This window comes from Schistocerca piceifrons, chromosome 3, assembly GCF_021461385.2.
Source record: "Schistocerca piceifrons isolate TAMUIC-IGC-003096 chromosome 3, iqSchPice1.1, whole genome shotgun sequence".
NCBI classification, from domain to species: Eukaryota; Metazoa; Arthropoda; class Insecta; order Orthoptera; family Acrididae; genus Schistocerca; species Schistocerca piceifrons.
In genome coordinates this window covers 132,820,801-132,839,069 of record NC_060140.1, presented here as the reverse complement: position 1 = coordinate 132,839,069, position 18,269 = coordinate 132,820,801, and the positions used below count along the sequence as shown (strand labels likewise).

The 18,269-nt window shown below is 41.5% G+C and overlaps 1 protein-coding gene across 6 annotated transcripts in view; it reads left to right on the top strand.

Annotated features, from left to right (window-relative positions):
- LOC124787972 (actin-binding LIM protein 1) overlaps positions 1 to 18,269 on the top strand; it is a 355,811-nt gene that overhangs the window by 212,365 nt on the left and 125,177 nt on the right. For all 6 annotated transcript variants that reach the window (XM_047254984.1, XM_047254982.1, XM_047254983.1 and 3 more), the window contains one exon: positions 9,066 to 9,161. In XM_047254984.1, the coding sequence (XP_047110940.1) occupies positions 9,066 to 9,161 (96 nt within the window). The remainder of the gene's footprint in view (positions 1 to 9,065; positions 9,162 to 18,269) is intronic.

The following is an 18,269-nucleotide window of genomic DNA, read 5'->3' as shown; positions in this document are numbered from 1 at the left end:
CTGGGGTAAAAGCAGCGTATCCCACGACGCGAGAATGTCTGTGTAATATAGTCATCAGTAGTTCGTTGCGTACTAAGTTTACGCCACCCAGGCAGTAATAATGCCACTTGAAGCATGACGTTTTAATTTTTTACTTGTTTACTACTAACTGTATGCGTGACATATTTTATAGACAGTATTTAGATGTACCTCTGAATGTACCAAAAAAAATTACATCATTGTACTACACTTGGTTCAGGAGACACGGTATTATAAACACTACGGTGACAGAAAAACTACTGCATCATACAAGACTTCTTTGCTTCTGACTCTATTCGCAACACGTGTCACAGACAACATTCACATATGCCCCTGAATATGCCTAGAAAAATATATCATTTTCACCAGTTCAGGAGATACGATGTCATAAACAATGAGATGCGTGAAAATTGTCGCATGATGCATGGCTTTTAATTTATTACTTCTTTACCACTACCTCTATTCACTACACATTTCACAGACAGTAGGCGTATATACAACTGGATGAACCTGCAAAATTATGTCACGGCACATAATACAGGAGATACGTCATAAAAGTGAAGCTGCGTGAAAATGAAACTGTAGAGGAAAACGGCTAAATATACAGGTGAAATATGTGTACAAATACGCGTGAAATATATTCGCCATGTGCGTGTGCCAGCGAAGAGTCAAATTTGGTACAGATAATGGTTCAGAAATGGTTCAAATGGCTCTGAGCACTATGGGACTTAACATCTGAGGTCATCAGTCCCCTGTAACTTAGAACTACTTAAACCTAACTAACCTAACCTAAGGGCATCACACACATACACGCCCGAGGCAGGATTCGAACCTGCGACCGTAGCGATATATTAGTTACAACTGGAAAGATATACTACAGGTGTAAGAACCAACAGTCTCCTGATGGAATGTATGTGATAGAGAGGAGGACGAAGAAATGGACATACAGCGAGGGTGAAGGAGGAGATAGGCACAGAGAGGAGGAGGAGGAGGAGGAGGAGGAGGAGGAGATAGGCGGAGATAAGGGGGGGGGAATGGACAGAGGGAGGAAAGAGGTGTGTTGGACAGTGATTGGGGGGGGGGGGATAGACAGTCATAGACATGTGGCAGGAGGAGATGAACAGACGGGGGAAGGAAGAAATGAACAGAGAGGGGAGAGGAGCAGGTGGACACAGAAAGGAATGGGGAGGAGGTGAACGGGGAGAAGAGAGGAGGTGATTCACTAAGAGAGGGGGAGGAGGAGATGGAATAGATGGGGGAGGAGCAGATTGGCAGAGAGACGGGGAAGGAGGAGGTGGACGAACAGAAGTTGGAGTAAATACATACCTGGACAACGGCAAGTACTCGCTACTCAGCTATTTAATAATATAAAAATGTTCTGTCTCGATCCCAAAGTATTTTTATTAACATAATTATGATGAGTTTCAATGCATTATGCACACAATGCATTACGCACCATCATCATATATAAAATGCTTGGCTAAGCTTAGTCCAAATGTGTTCCGCAGTTAACAGTTATACGTTATTCGCAGACAGGAGGTTATCCACCTCTTGTCTACCAATAGCGTGAACTGCAGAATATGGAAACGCGAAAAACCCAACACATTACCATGCCTAATATGGTGTAGGTTAACCGTTGGCGTTCGAAACAGCTTCCAGTCGTCTCGGAATGCATAAGTACAGGTTCTCTATGGTTTTCAAAGGAGTCTTATACCATTCTACTTGCAAAATGGTGGCAAGTTGAGGTAACGATGTTGGAGATGTATAGCGAATACGCTCCCGCTCTCTCCAAAGGAGACCACAGAGGCACAATAATATTGGAGATCTGGTTGTGGTGTCCTGGGAAGGTACGACAATTTATCCTCGTCTCACGAAACCAGTTCTAGACGATGCGAGTTGTATGAGCGGGTGCCCTGTCGTCTTGCAACGCAGCATCACCATTTATGGAACAAACACTGTGCCATTGGATGGACCAGATCAGCCAAAATAGTCACATAAACCTTCGCAGTAGCGCAGTCTTGCAGAGTAACCATTGAGCCCATGGCATACCACCATATGGCTGCTCAAATCACCACCGAATCCCCGCCGTCTTTCTCTCTTGGGACGCAAACTCGGCCAGAAGTTGGAGGCAATGTGAAACAAAGACTCATCCACTAAACGATCCATTGCTCCATAGTCGAGGTTTTGTGGCTTCGACACCACGTTTTCCTATTATGAGCACTTGTTTCACTGATGAGTGATTTTGAACTCCAGTTCGCCTCAAAATTCCCTGTTTATGGCACTCCCTCAGTGTTTTCGTGCCGACAGGGTTCGCGAGCGCGAGATTCAAATCTGCTGTGACTTTTCCATCTGTCGTTCCCTTATATTTCGTAACAGTCCTCAGTGGCCGTCTGTCACGATCACTCATCACACAGCCGGCCGGAGTGGCCGTGCGGTTCTAGGAGCTACAGTCTGGTACCGCGTGACCGCTACGGTCGCAGGTTCGAATCCTGCCTCGGGCATGGATGTGTATGATGTCCTTAGGTTAGTTAGGTTTAAGTAGTTCTAAGTTCTAGGGGACTGATGACCACAGCAGTTAAGTCCCATAGTGATCAGAGCCATTTGAACTCATCACACACTTCCGTGCGCATTGTGACTAAGTGGATGATGTTTCCCACTTTCCGTGTGTGCGGTATAAATCTTCGATACGGTGCCTTTTCAAACACCAAACTCTTGGGCTACCTTGGTTACGGATGCACCGACCGCACGAGCGCTAACGATTTGCCCACGTTAGAATTCACTTAGCCTCGGCATAATACACACACAAATAAACAGAACACTGTCCTGACCACGACTGACGAGGGCATTGTACAGATACCCATCATGGTCAGACCAAAAGGCTAACCTGCAGGCATATGTAGCATCTGCATTTATCTTCAGACATGCAAGACATAATCTTCCGTTATGGTCTGCAAATAGAAGCAAGCGTCAAACCATTTCCCGTGTGAAATAATAGGCTTCTGTTATGTTGGGTAGTGCGAAGCTAAAACTATGGTGTAAAAGCATTTCACAAACTTGATACAACAAAGTGGCTCCTTCGGAGCTAACTTGTGCTCTACACTTACCCAGACTATGACTATGGTTTACAGTAGCAACACTAACAGATGTTTACTGCATGGACAATAACAGAGGAATGTTCCCTCATTTCCTTGTTGCATTCCATAGATCGTTTGTAATAGCAAAGAGCTAGCAGTGGAATAATATGTTTCACAGAAGCTAAGAAGAACAAGTACTCTCAGTTCTTAAACTTTGCATTTAATAGCTCTTGTTTGCTAGACATTTTTTCGTGTGTTGGTCCATAATATCACTTCTCAAAAGAGGGAATACTTTTTTTTCACACCCGCTCAGCTGCCATCCTTCAATATTTGCAATTGGTTTTTGGAATGTTTTGCGTAGCTAACCCCAGCACAACGTTTTTGTACAACGCCAAACAAGTACGAGTATACCTGTCGACTGTACAATTATGTCGCATTAAATATTCAAGCACGGGAAACATATTGGGCTACGTCTTTCAATCCTACGCCAGAAGCGCGATGTACATGCCAGTGAGTAAGTTAGCGTGTGCTGAGAGCTCTTTGTGATTTTCAAGCAATGCAACTCCGTTTTTCCAACCGCCGAACTACACCCAAGCATTCATCGCGTCACTGTTATACCAGATACACGGAGGTTGCGACAGGTGAGTTGTCGAATGCGTGTTACACACCAGCCCTGACACAGAGACCTAACCGTTCGTTTTCAGCCCCCTTCTGCTCAACAAAGTTGAAGCAAGGGTTCTTGAAACGCAGGGAGAATAAGTTGGTCGGAGGTGAAGCGCTGCACGCTACGAGTAGGGATCGACCGTGGCATACTTGCAGCCAGACGGGATGAGGTCGTAGTTAGCCACTCACGAAGGCCTTTAACGCTGTTTTTTTTTTTGCTTCGGCTGGACGACCCGCCAGAATACCGCGGCCGTTGGACTGTTGTGTGCTCGCGCTTTCCCTCTTCCGTTTTCCAGGGCTAAAGGTGGGGGGCAGGCAGGGACACGCTCAACACCTACCTCTACTGCGCCCAACAACGCTCCCTTATAGGGTTAGCTGGAACACGACAACTGGCAATGAAGTTATACACTCTCTGCAGCGTAAAGAGATGTAGCAGCATCGACTACATGATTAATGCATCACAACTGGAAGCATAAATATCATTATAATAACATTATATTACAGCGTTTGGGGATGCGAAGTGGAGCGCCCACATATAACAGGTACAGCTGAAGGTAAAGGAAATGACAAATTCATTGGTAGAACACGGCGAAATTAATCAGCGTGATGCGTTTCAGCAGTGGTCGCCGCAAGTTAACACGAATTGAGTCGGATGCTGAATGTAGTGTAAGTGTGCTTGCATGTGGCTGTAATATGTACATTGACAAAAGAAAACTGACATTATGACCTACTCAGGATGTAGACGCGCTGGATGGCTTAATGTTACTCCCTCTTCGATGAAGTTTGTGTGGATGTAGGTACACAATAAGTATTATTATTGAATAAAGTTTATTGATAGTATGTTGCATGACAAAAATCCATTTTGTAGACGTAACATGTGAAACGTTAGCCCTTAGTTCCCGTCAGATCCAAGTCAAAGCACGTACGCAAAATTAAAACACAATTCCTATCTTTTTCGATAAAACAAAAAGTGATATAAAGAAAAAAATTGATGTTTCCAGAAACAGAAAGGAATATCGTATTCCTGTTTCTTCAGTAGACTCATCAGTCATACACCTAACACAAAATACTGTTGTATGCTCGACACATACGCATGAATTACATTTGACCCAAAATTCATCCCCCTTTTTGTCTTTCGAAGCCGCGCGGGATTAGCCGAGCGGTCTTGGGTGCTGCAGTCATGGACTGTGAGGCTGGTCCCGGCGGAGGTTCGAGTCCTCCCTCGGGCATGGGTGTGTGTGTTTGTCCTTAAGATAATTTAGGTTAAGTAGTGTGTAAGCTTAGGGACTGATGACCTTAGCATTTAAGTCGCATAAGATTTCACACACATTTGAACATTGAACATTTGATACCGAGCATATTATAATGGAAGACAGCGCGAAATTAAGGCAATATCAACTCGCACAGCTATCATTGCTCGTGCGTTCCATGTGTGAATGGATGGTATGGGAAGGAACACTGATGTGTTGAACCACGAAAAGTATCCTCTGCAATGCACTTTCTATTGATTATTTAAGTATAGATGCTGTAGGTGTAAGCCGGCCGCGGTGGTCTAGCGGTTCTAGGCGCGCAGTCCGGAACCGCGCGACTGCTACGGTCGCAGGTTCGAATCCTGCCTCGGGCATGGATATGTGTGATATCCTTAGGTTAGTTAGGTTTAAGTAGTTCTAAGTTCTAGGGAACTGATGACCACAGATGTTAAGTCCCATAGTGCTCAGAGCCATTTTGCTGCAGGTGTAAGACATAAACTAAATTACATGCCAGAAAGAAGTCTGTGGACGCCACGTCACGCTCTGTAGAGTAGGCATACGTACTGTATATGCCGGCGCATAGAAGTTTTGCGCATTCGGAAGGAATTCCCAACAGTTGTGTTGACACATTCGAGTCATTCTAAGGGAAACAGATAATTGAAGTTTTTGCGTTGAGCATTGAACGTGCTGAACAAAAAGGCAGTTTGCTCTACGGTGGAATCTCGTTTATCTGTTCCTTGTTGATTCGGATCTAGGGTTCATCGGATTGCATTTAAAAAATTATGGTAGCTGTGCAGTATTTGATACTGCGAAAGTAATAGTGGGAACAATAGACGACGACGACGGTCAGTAAATTTAAATTCAGCCAACCGCACTCGGAACGGTACTAGTTAAAAAGTTGTACAAATTGCCCTTGTTTGTTGGAAGTGTTGGTTCAAATGGCTCTGAGCACTATGGGACTTAACATCTATGGCCATCAGTCCCCTAGAACTTAGAACTACTTAAACCTAACTAACCTAAGGACATCACACAACACCCAGTCATCACTGACCCCGCCGGGAATCGAACCCGGGAACCCGGGCGTGGGAAGCGAGAACGCTACCGCACGACCACGAGCTGCGGGCTGTTGGGGGTGTAAAATGGCATCAAAGAGAGTGAGTGTGGTAGTGTCCATGGGCAAAAGTTAGATACACTGCGATTGGTTAGATAAAACAAAACTATTGAAAGACAATTTCGTTGAAGCATTTGCCGATATCCCAGGATGCTCAGACATGAGTGTTAATGATTTTAATGGCTGACTGTGAAATAACAAGCGTATGATATCAGATGATTAAGTTATCGCCATTTTTTCGTTAGCGGAAAGTGATGATGGTGACGGAACAATTAGCCGCTCAGTCTTAAGACATCGTGACACATCAAGAATTCGAGAGGCAAAACGAGTTTCCTCTGTGATAAACAAATGCTGCTACTCCTTCAGTTAATCACTTGCATTAGCCTGTCATCTATTTCGTAATGAATGATATTGTTCCTGCAAGTGCAGTGACAAGAGTGAACAATGGCGCATCTTGACTTGCAGGAGCAAAGTGTGTGTTCGATGGTCGCGCGGTAACGCCTATCCAGCACAATGGAGGATGGAGGGACGGGATTGTTGGTTTGCGAGGAGGCTATGTTAGTGAAGATGAGGGAGGCTCGCCGCGGATCGATGCGCGCCCGAGACGGACTGGCGCCAACAGGCTCGGAATTCGTCGCAGCGCAGTGGACTGGCCGCGGCTGGTGTCGGGGCACTTTCACTCATTTTCAGACCTAATTCACACTCAATGAATACCGCACGAATCAAGTGAAAGAGAGAGAGAGCGTTTTCCTACGTTTACATCCATACTCTACAAACCACTGTAAAGTGCATGGCAGGCGATACTTCCAGTTGTATCAGGATTATTTCTTCCTGCTCTGTTCATTTATGGCGCGCTAGAAGAACGTCCGCTTGAATGTCTCTATCGCGCTGTAATTATTCCTTTGTTGCGCTGTCCCTGCGGGATCGCTACGTAAGGGACTCTAAGAGTAAGCCTAGATTCCTCACTTACTGCTGGTTCTCGAAACTTTGGAAGACGCCTTACGTCAAGCGTCTTCGCGTCTCGATTTTCGCCGTTTCCCCGACACCCACCCACGGCTCCCATTTGTGCAGCCCTTCTTGGTTGTATACACGCAATATCCCCTGATAGTCCTGGTTGGTAAATGTCTCACACACCAGAGCAATATTGCAGGATGGGTCACATTTGTAAAAGCAGTGTCTTTTGTAGACTGAATTTTCCCAGTACCAGGTATCCTGCCAACTAATTGGCTTCTGTCGCTTGCCATATTCACGACTTTCATTATGTCCTTATAGACTGATTGCATTTTCCCAGCGTTATATTTCCCTTCAGTTTGCCCTGGAAGCTGAGAATGAGGTAATTCTGAAAGGGTGGGTGGTAACCCACTCGTTATTTTTAATCTGAAGGCGGATTTCTTTATTAATTGTCCCAAAATTTTGGCATCAAATTACTAACTGAATTATCTTGTACAGTAGTAGTTTGTGCTCCAGTTAGCTTTCAAAATATTCATATTATGAGCGCACATTTAACATAATGCTATCCAACTCTTGAATTCACCTTTAACAGCAGTTCATGTAAACACTGTGTGACTAAACTCTTTCTGCTTTGTAGACAGCTACTCTCAACTATCATCAGGATCAAGCAGCTGTTAAACATCAATCCAGAATGATGATAAAATATCTGGTGTCAAGTTAAAAGATCAGTGTGTGATTATCAGGAATAAAATGAAACCTCAGATGCCTGATGAAACGAAATATAAGTGACAGATGAATGTGCTCTTCAGCAAACTACATCCAACAAACTTATATCAACAAGTTTAATAGACTGTATGGTTATGACAACTGGCCATTGGCCATTGTGGGAAATTATGTGTATGGAAATTGTGTATGTTTTTCTCTCTATTAAACAAACAAAAAGTCAGTCTCTCTCTCTCTCTCTCTCTCTCTCTCTCTCTCTCTCTCTCTCTCTCTCTCTCTCTCTCTCACACACACACACACACACACACACACACACACACACACAGAGAGAGAGAGAGAGAGAGAGAGAGAGAGAGAGAGAGAGAGAGAGAGAGAATTCACACTTCTGTCACTGTCATAATTTTCGAAGCTGAAGTGACAGTCTAATGTGGATGACATCTTGATATTGAAACTGAACATTGTAATAAAGGTGCTAGTAGCCTTTCTTATTATGATTTTATGCAACATCATTTGAGAAGTTGAATATATTAAAAATATTTGATCTGTTGAGATGTGTATTTGAAACTGTTGCATTCAAGGATGTGCACTGAATTTTTATGTAGTTTATTCCATTGTTTAAGGGTATTATTTTTATCAATGGACAGTGAGCTCATCATATAAGACTTGCTCCAAGTACTAGTTCATAAGTTCCATAATAATGTTAGCTAAGATTTCATGTAGTACACAAACTAATGCCGTGCATACTATTAAAGCTTCTTCCAGTAGCTTGTCTCAGTTGAAGTAACAACTCAGCTGTACAAGGAAGCCCTTACATTTAAATTATAGGTGGAAAAGGATCTATGAACTCTAGTAACAGTCAAGTAAGGGAGAAAAGATATGTGATTAGCAAACTGACACAAAGAAAAGGTGTATATACCTGATAGTTCTTCGAAGCATGAATTTCATTCTGTGATAGAACAGAGGAAGGGGCTAGAGGAAGTAGTCATCGTTTCCTTCAGTTCTCTCCTTAATTTTGCTTGATGTAGTACCAAGTTTTGAAAGCATTTTTGTCTGTGACTGATTTCCCAGTTCATTGAAGTTCAGTATTTTTGGTTGGTTAAAGACATGTAAAATACACTGGAGTGGAAATTCTGTGTACTTTTACAACAAAACATTGCAGTCACCAGACAGTATAGATTACTGTCATTGGCAACTGTTACTGTGGTATAGATTCAAATGTTTCTCATTTTGTTGACTGTACTGTGATACTCATACTCTTTTTTTTATTGTTTTCAGGCAAAACATTTTGTCACAACTGTAAGAAGAAGTGTTCTGGAGAAGTCCTCAGAGTCCAGGATAAATATTTTCACATTTCCTGTTTTAAATGCATTGGTGAGTACCCGTTGCTTGGATTTGGAAATAGTATCAGCTTTGAAATTGTCTTTAATGCTATCATGTGACTAACTATTTAAATGTCCCTGTGGTGTCCATGTGGTTGATGTACATGTCTGCATTTTATTAGATAGTTTAGAAAGTGCCATCAGTTGCAGGTGGTACAAACAAATGAAGGACACTATCTCAGTCTTACCAAAGACAAACCATTTGATAGCTGAACAGGCCAGCAGCTGGTAAACATGAAACATTTAAAGTCTTACCCTCACAAAGGCTAACATCATACAATTTCTAAAAAGAGAAATAACCAGCCACTACCAAAGACACATACTAATTTTCAGCTCCGTGGAGTTCAGCAAGGCAACAAAATAAAATTGAATCAACCCAGAGATAAACCAATAAAAAAAAAAACTCATTTCAACATGACTTTCCACTCAGAAGTATTTCTCTCTCTTGATCTCGGGACAGTGTGTTGGCTCTTTTCATGCTTTCACTCCCTATTGCATTTCTGAATTATCTTCTATGATGTGCAGTTAAAATAAGTAAAGTATTCATTTAGTAAAATGAAGGATTAAAAATATTCTGTGAAGGTGATAATTGTACATATTACATCAAATAGCTTTGAATTCTTAGCACTCACATCCCAGTACATTTACTCCATTTGTTTGTAGTAATAAAAGAAAATTGCACAATAGAAGAACGAAAAATAATTTTTGTATTTCTGCTGTGTACCTGCCCAGGTTTTAGAGTGGGACCAAATCAGACATGGAGCAAAACCTTGGGAATATTTGAAGCTGAATCAAAGATTTAAAACTTATGTTGTGGACTGTGACTCCTACAGATGATCAGATTATCGTATTTCCAGGATGATCAGCTACAGTCAGGAATATCAGTTATTTCCAGGTTCCCATTTTTTTAAAAGAATCTATCATGCCAATATAAAGTAAGGAGTGCCAGATAAGCAATATCACTTTGAGTGACACCCGCTCAAAAGAAACTGTTCACAAAAAATGGCATCGAAAGGCACTAATAAGTGTAAGAGTGAGTGCTGTGGAAACACACACACACACACACACACACACACACACACACACACACGTATGGTATACTCTTTTCAACCACTCAATAATATATTATTTCTTTCAGTCTGCTGATCAACTGACTGTAATTGCAATACTCTAGCACAACATGAATGAAAACTCTGAGCTACACATGTGCAACATGTCTAAGATACTTATAAATCTGTTCAGTACTCAGATTTTCTTCCAAATTAGTATCTTAACTCTCATTTTTAATATTGTTACTCCAAAAAACAAATTTGCTTAACAACTCGTTCACTCTCAAAATTAAATTGAAACCTGATACCAATTGATCAGCAGTTTGTAATTCTTGTGTACAGAGTATAAAGTGAAAAACATTACTTGAAGTGGGGCAAAAAGAACATAAATGGCTGTAAATTGCACATATTTCTTTTTATCTAGAAATAACATTAGCTACCACTAAAATTAACCTTTCGTTTAGCATGGGGAAATATATTTGTCATCAAATTATGTAAGATCAATAATAATCTTAAAAACATATGATTTTATCAAATAGTCACAAAACAACTAATCCTGTGGAAAAGCCCAATGTGAATCTAAATTATTTAAGCAATGCCCAATTTTTTATGATACAAATCTATTGCAGATTGTTAATGAGACATGAATTTATACTTGTTACCTCTATGGGCAATAAGACCAACCAGTTGTGTGAGTGGTTAGCACACTAGAATCTCATTCATGAAGACAGTGGTTTAGATACTGGCCATGCCTATTTAGGTTTTCCATGGTTTCCCTACATCACTCCAGGCAAATGCTGGGAGGGATCCCTAGAAAAAGGGCAAGGCCAATTTCTTTCCCTACCCTTTCGTAATCCAAGCTTATGCTCTGATGATCGCACTGTCAGCAGGGTGTTGAACTCTAATCTTCGTTTTTCTAAGGCCAGTGTGTTTATACATGAAAAAATAATGTTTTTCTCTGGCGTAAAATGCTTAGTAAAGTATTCATTTACTAAAATGAAGGATTAAAAATATTCTGTAAAAGTGATAATTGTACATATTTTTTCTCGTACTTACATAGCAAATTTTAGATGTATCAATTTTTTAATTATAAAATTGCAATATATTTCTTTGAAAATGGAGCAGTGGAATTGGTCCACAATCATTTGGTACAGGCTTTGTGTAGTTCTTAAAATTAAAAAATTCAAGCCAGCATCATTACCATGCTCTAAATATTAAACTTACAACTAGAAATACAAAACTTTTAACTTACATTATTGTACTTCTTGTCTCAGGAATATGTTTGAATGGAATGTTGTCTCCAAAAAACTTGTCCTAAGTGCAAAATTAAATCTTACCTCACATGTAGGTTCTTAATATTACCAGGGGAGCACTTTTTCTTAAAAATACGCTGCGTGATGAAATAAAGTTAATCACCCAGAAGAGAGGAGGAAATGACTGAAACTTCAGGGTTTGAGAGGATATGTGATGTTATTTCAGTGATTACAACATCAAGTCAGATTTATAAAAAACTTTGCAGCATGTGTCCACTTACTAGCCTGATGTTGCACCCTCTGTAGCCTGAATGTGTGAACTGCTTCATTTGGAAAGGTTCTCATATAGCTGTTGTATCCTCTCCTGGTGCAAACTGGTCCATAACTTTTGTTTGATATACTATATACTGGCATAGAGACACAGATGGTGTCCAAGCTGGTCGCACATGTGTTCTACTGGGGGCAGATCTGGAGATCGTGCTGGCCGCAGGAGTACATTGACATCATGCGAACAGTCCATAGACACACGTGCCATATGTGGATGAGCATTTTCCTGTTGAAAAATGGCACTTCAGTACTGTCGCACGAAAGGAAACATACAAAGACACAGGATGTCCGTGACATACAGTTGTGCCATAGAGAGTTCCCGCCATGATCAGAAATCATACCCAATGGCTCCTCCTATTGTGACACACAGAATTTTCACTGTTTTGCCCTTCCAAAACATTCTGAAAATTGGAGCTCTCACCGGTTGCTGATATACTAGCTGATGACAGTCATTCGCCATCCCAGGTAGTGCAGGACTGTGATTAATTACTGAACTAGTGTGATGCCATTCTTTAACAGTACATGCTTTCTAATCATGGCACTATTCCAAATGCAGCCATTTTTATTGTGGTGTTTTTGTCAGACTGCTTATGGGACATTGATGCTCTAGTCCCGCTGCTGCTAGTCTCCAATCAATGGTACAGGATGACACAGAATGTAACTGGGAGTTTCTTGCTTGTTCTCAGATGGCAGGCACCAATGCGAAGGGGTTATGGTGTGCTTGGTTTACAGTATATCATTCCTCCTTTGTAATGATTAGACACGATCGACCGGAACCTTTTCAATGAATATGTCTGCCCTCAGGTTTCCACACAGTCCAGCATCGAGCTACTATCACAGATAAATGCCCCACAGATCTGTATAGTGAACGACCAGTTGGCCAAGTGGAGACCCATAATGAGGCTCCTTTCAAACTCTTGTCAGGTGTTGATAATGCTGTCTCACCTGAGTATGCAGTACTTCCGTGTCCTTTACAGTGATCACTCAACATCTGATGCAGTTCACACTCCTTACATACTCTACCAGACCTGGTAAAAAACACTAGACACAACCAGCACTAATGAACTCTGCTGGCCATTCTGCCTGTCAAGTAGAGGTTTGTCTAGAATCATTTATGTACCCACTGATGGTTTGTATGTGTATAAAGCTACAGGGCTATTACAAATGATTGAAGCGATATCATAAATTCACTGTAGTTTCATTCATTGATACGTAGAAAAACTCATAAAGTTTTGTTCGGCTGAAGCTACACTTCAGGTTTCTGCCACCAGAGCGCTCGAGATCGCAGTGAGACAAAATGGCGACAGGAGCCGAGAAAGCGTATGTCGTGCTTGAAATGCGCTCACATCAGTCATAACAGTGCAACGACACTTCAGGATGAAGTTCAACAAAGATCCACCAACTGCTAACTCCATTTGGGGATGTTATACGCAGTTTAAAGCTTCTGGATGCCTCTGTAAGGGGAAATCAACGGGTCGGCCTGCAGTGAGCGATGAAATGGTTGAACGCGTGCGGGCAAGTTTCACGCGTAGCCTGCGGAGGTCGACAAACAAAGCAAGCAGGGAATTAAACGTACCACAGCCGACAGTTTGGAAAATCTTACGGAAAAGGCTAAAGCAGAAGCCTTACCGTTTACAATTGTTACAAGCCCTGACACCCGATGACAAAGTCAAACGCTTTGAATTTTCGGCGCGGTTGCAACAGCTTATGGAAGAGGATGTGTTCAGTGCGGAACTTGTTTTCATTGATGAAGCAACATTTTTTCTTAATGGTGAAGTGAACAGACACAATGTGCAAATCTGGGCGGTAGAGAATCCTCACGCATTCGTGCAGCAAATTCGCAATTCACCAAAAGTTAACGTGTTTTGCGCAATCTCACGGCTTAAAGTTTACGGTCCCTTTTTCTTCTGCGAAAAAAACGTTACAGGACACATGTATCTGGACATGCTGGAAAATTGGCTCATGCCACAACTGGAGACCGACAGCGCCGACTTCATCTTTCAACAGGATGGTGCTCCACCGCACTTCCATCATGATGTTTGGCATTTCTTAAACAGGAGATTGGAAAACCGATGGATCGGTCGTGGTGGAGATCATGATCAGCAATTCATGTCATGGCCTCCACGCTCTCCCGACTTAACCCCATGCGATTTCTTTGTGTGGGGTTATGTGAAAGATTCAGTGTTTAAACCTCCTCTACCAAGAAACGTGCCAGAACTGCGAGCTCGCATCAATGATGCTTTCGAACTCATTGATGGGGACATGCTGTGCCGAGTGTGGGAGGAACTTGATTATCGGCTTGATGTCTGCTGAATCACTAAAGGGGCACATATCGAACATTTGTGAATGCCTAAAAAAACTTTTTGAGTTTTTGTATGTGTGTGCAAAGCATTGTGAAAATATCTCAAATAATAAAGTTATTGTAGAGCTGTTAAATCGCTTCAATCATTTGTAATAACCCTGTACATAGAAATCTGATCATCAATTCTGGGCACCTCCCTTTTTTGTCAGGCATTGTATTAGCTATCTTGGTAATTTTCTGATTTATATTCGCAGTCTGTGAAAGCAAAAATAGTATGTTGTCACGGTCGTCAACATTTGCAGTCATTGTTGCGGAATCTTGCGTGATGCTGCTCTATACACTAAATTGAGTAACACATGTCTTTTTATATCTGCAGGACTACTGTAGTCTACATCTTTTTAAAGATACTTTCTGTTCTCAAATGTTGGTCTCCCTCTGCAGTTTTTGCAACCGCCTCTTCCATACACATTTTCTGTCATAACCAAATTAATTGTTCCTTAAAGGAAGTGCCCTAACAATTGGTTATTTTATTTAGTGCCATGAAGTTCTTTGTCCGCAGACTGATTTTGTGTCCATTAGCTACTTGATCTTCCCATTTGGTCTGTAACATTTTTCTGTAGCACTATGTTTTAAAATATTACATTATTGTTTGACTGTATTATCTATTACATACTTTTCACTTCCATATAATGCTAAACTCAGTTTATGCCTGAAAGGCAACATAACAGCAGCAAGAACGAATAAGTTTTCTGGAAAGTACTCAAGAGTACAAATCAGATGCCACAGGAAGGGCATTTGTTTGGCGTTGGCCAGAAATGTTACTTAGGTTCACAATGTATCACATTGGCTCACTTAGAGAGCCGCAAGACATGGCAGTGTGTTGGCAATGACCATATATGGTCACTCGAGCCCCCATCAAAGTGGAAGCGGGATGCGACAGTGTGGAAGAGGCGATGTAGCCTACCTCACAGTATAAAAGCAGAGGTGGTGGTGTGTATAGGGAGAGTTCAGTACAGACAGCAGTCTGTGTAGGTCAGGCACGGGACCTGGACTTGTAATATTCACTCTGGCTCTGTTTGCACTCATACTTAGTCGTGTACCTCCCTCCTTGGGATTTTGCAATCTGGAGTAGTGTACTTTCATTCAAGTCATTATCCAATTATTGCTCAGACGAGCATTTAAAGATTGTAGTTATTCAAGTCTTGCCTTTGTTCGATTATTTCCTGAATGAGTTTCATAACGCTTTCAAACTTCGAGTTAGCCATCTCCATGTTAGCTGACTGGACAGACCTCCTTCAATGTCATTGAGCATCTAGACCACTTGCTGGAGGCGACATATTGATGGAACTGATGTATGGGGTTCCAAGACGGTGCCTTCTTCAATTGTTTGAATTTCCTGAATATAAGGATTTGCTCCCATTAGTGGAAATAGCAATACAAGAACACCACCTGTTCTTCATAAGTGAGTGCTGCAAGCCTCAGTTGGTAGTTCTAGGCACTGTAAATTCCTAAAATTTGTATTTGTGAACTTTCAGTGATGATAGTAATTTATATGCCGTAAGTTGTCAAAAATTGTTTATCGGACAGTGGCCTCATGTACCCTGGCACCACTCAGCGGACTCCTCCAGTGTATTACGAGGGTTGGAACTTAAAATAGTGGCAACTATTTATTCACAGTCGATACAAAATAGTTACATGTTTGCACCTGTTACTGTCCTTCAGAGTAGCCGCCAGCAATGTGGAAGGTGTAGTATACCGTTAGCAGAGTCTGTTCTGTTGATGTTCCGAATGGAGCAGTCTACTGTCTGTTGAATCTCTGTAACAGTTCTGAAGTGAATGCCATGAAGTGGTTCCTTTATCTTCAGAGTCAAATCAAAGTCACAAGGACTTAAGTTGTATTACTGTTCATTTTTGGAGCATCACCTGTGACCAGCTTTGCGAAAGAAGCGGTGACACTTTCTGCGCAACCCATCTATCATTTTGCACGACAGTGCGCAAGGTGGCTGCTCTGTTCATCCGATGGGAATAGGAGGTACTGTACCATCCAACATATTCCCCAGACGTAACAGGTTCTACACAATGCCGGTGATTACTTTGAAGGACAGTAGCAGGTGCAAACATGTAACTCTTTTGTATCAGTTGTGAATAAATAGTTACCACTGTTTAAGTTCCGACCCTCATATTTTTGACCACTTTAAAGATCTGTTACATGTTGTTTTGTGAAGAAAAACCTTTTTGTAAGACAGTGTAATGTGATGTTCATGAATTGTCTGATGAAATTGTTTCATACGAAGTAACAATGAGAATGCAGTTGTAAACAAACAAATGCAGTGTGTACCATGTATCCAGCACTACCTAGTGGTTTAGTCCACTTGTTTCCAATGTGTCACTTGGTAGCAGTTTGCACTTGTCTCATGATTGATAATGTTGACGTGGTACAGTGTATCGAATGAGCAGTTTTATTTGAATGACCTAACACTGGTAAGCTAGAAAGTCATATTCTACTCCTTATACTTTGTCTCTAATCAGTGGTGAAATGTAACATATTTTCATATCTTTTGATACCAGTTTTATGTTGTATTTTATAGCCTTTGAAAATGACAGAACGGTGAAACCTTGACGGTGATTTTGGAAATAATAAAAAGTGTGGTCAAGACATCAGAAATTTATTAAAGTGCATCCAAATGGCCACGTCGTCTCATAGCATTTTCGTGCAAACTGCGGCATTTGTATCTGTATTGCATTGAAAGTATCTGCACAGCAGTGTAAATGTCGACAGTAATAACTTTGTGTCTTGTTTGGAAACAAACTTGGTCCATTCACTCATATTACTTGCTGTTGGAAACAAAATTCTCGCTTTACTCTTCACCCTCAGGCTTGCATTTAGTGCTGACTGACTATGTCTTGGGATTGTTTTCCATGTGTGATAATTGTATACTTATAATGATACAGCAGTATGAATAGGTTGGCCAGTATGCACATCATGTATGGGTTCACTGAACACAGTGGAACAGCAGCACCATGACACTGTGATAAGGTGTCCCCCTGCAGGGTGATGGCAACACTTCACAATACTTTTGCATCTGTACATAGCTGCCAATGACAACCTAGATCCTTCTGTGTTTTGGCGATTGCATATTACAGGATTTTTCACTGTTGTAAAAATATTTGACAGAAACAAAGGTAGGCCTAATTGGTGTGACAAAACAAATAAATCAGAATTAAATCATTACTTTGTAATGAGCCACTGGAGTCACTAGTCCCTTATACCACATTGCTTAGAAACTATCCCTAAGCAACCTCCCAAGTTTTATGGTGATGTAAATGTTCATCCTGTATATTTGGAGCCAACTGAAAACTGAAGCTAAAATATAAAATTTGACTGTCTGTATTATTCTGTTCTGTGGAAAAGGAATTTGGAAAATGTAAGTAGCTGAAACTAAAGAAGTTAAAAAATGTATTAATCCTTAGACTTCAAATGTTTCTGACTTTGTCACAATATATGTTTGCAAATGCTGCTGCTGTGCACAGGCATCCATCTATCTGCAGATCAGTAGATCATCTATATCAATGTACTGGTATAAATCCCCCCCCCCCCCCCCCCCCCCCCCCCACACACACACACACACACACACACACACACACACACACACACACACACACACACACACACTTTCTCCAAACTCTTCATCCCTTCCCGTGCCATTCATGAAGGGTGTGCACGAAGATAGCGTGTCAGAATTCCTTGCTACAGGCAACACTACTCTTAATTTTATTGTTGTAGTCAGGTGGAGGAGGTACACTACTGGCCATTAAAATTGTTACACTAAGAAGAAATGCAGATGATAAACGGGTATTCATTGGACAAATATATTATACTAGAACTGACATGTGATTACATTTTCACGCAATTTGGGTGCATAGATCCTGAGAAATCAGTACCCAGAACAACCACCTCTGGCCGTAATAACGGCCTTGATACGCCTGAGCATTGTGTCAAACAGATCTTGGATGGCATGTACAGGTGCAGTTGCCCATGCAGCTTCGACACAATACCACAGTTAATCAAGAGAAGTGGCTGGCGTATTGTGACGAGCCAGTTGCTCGGCCACCATTGACCAGACGTTTTCAATTAGTGAGAGATCTGGAGAATGTGCTGACCAGGGCAG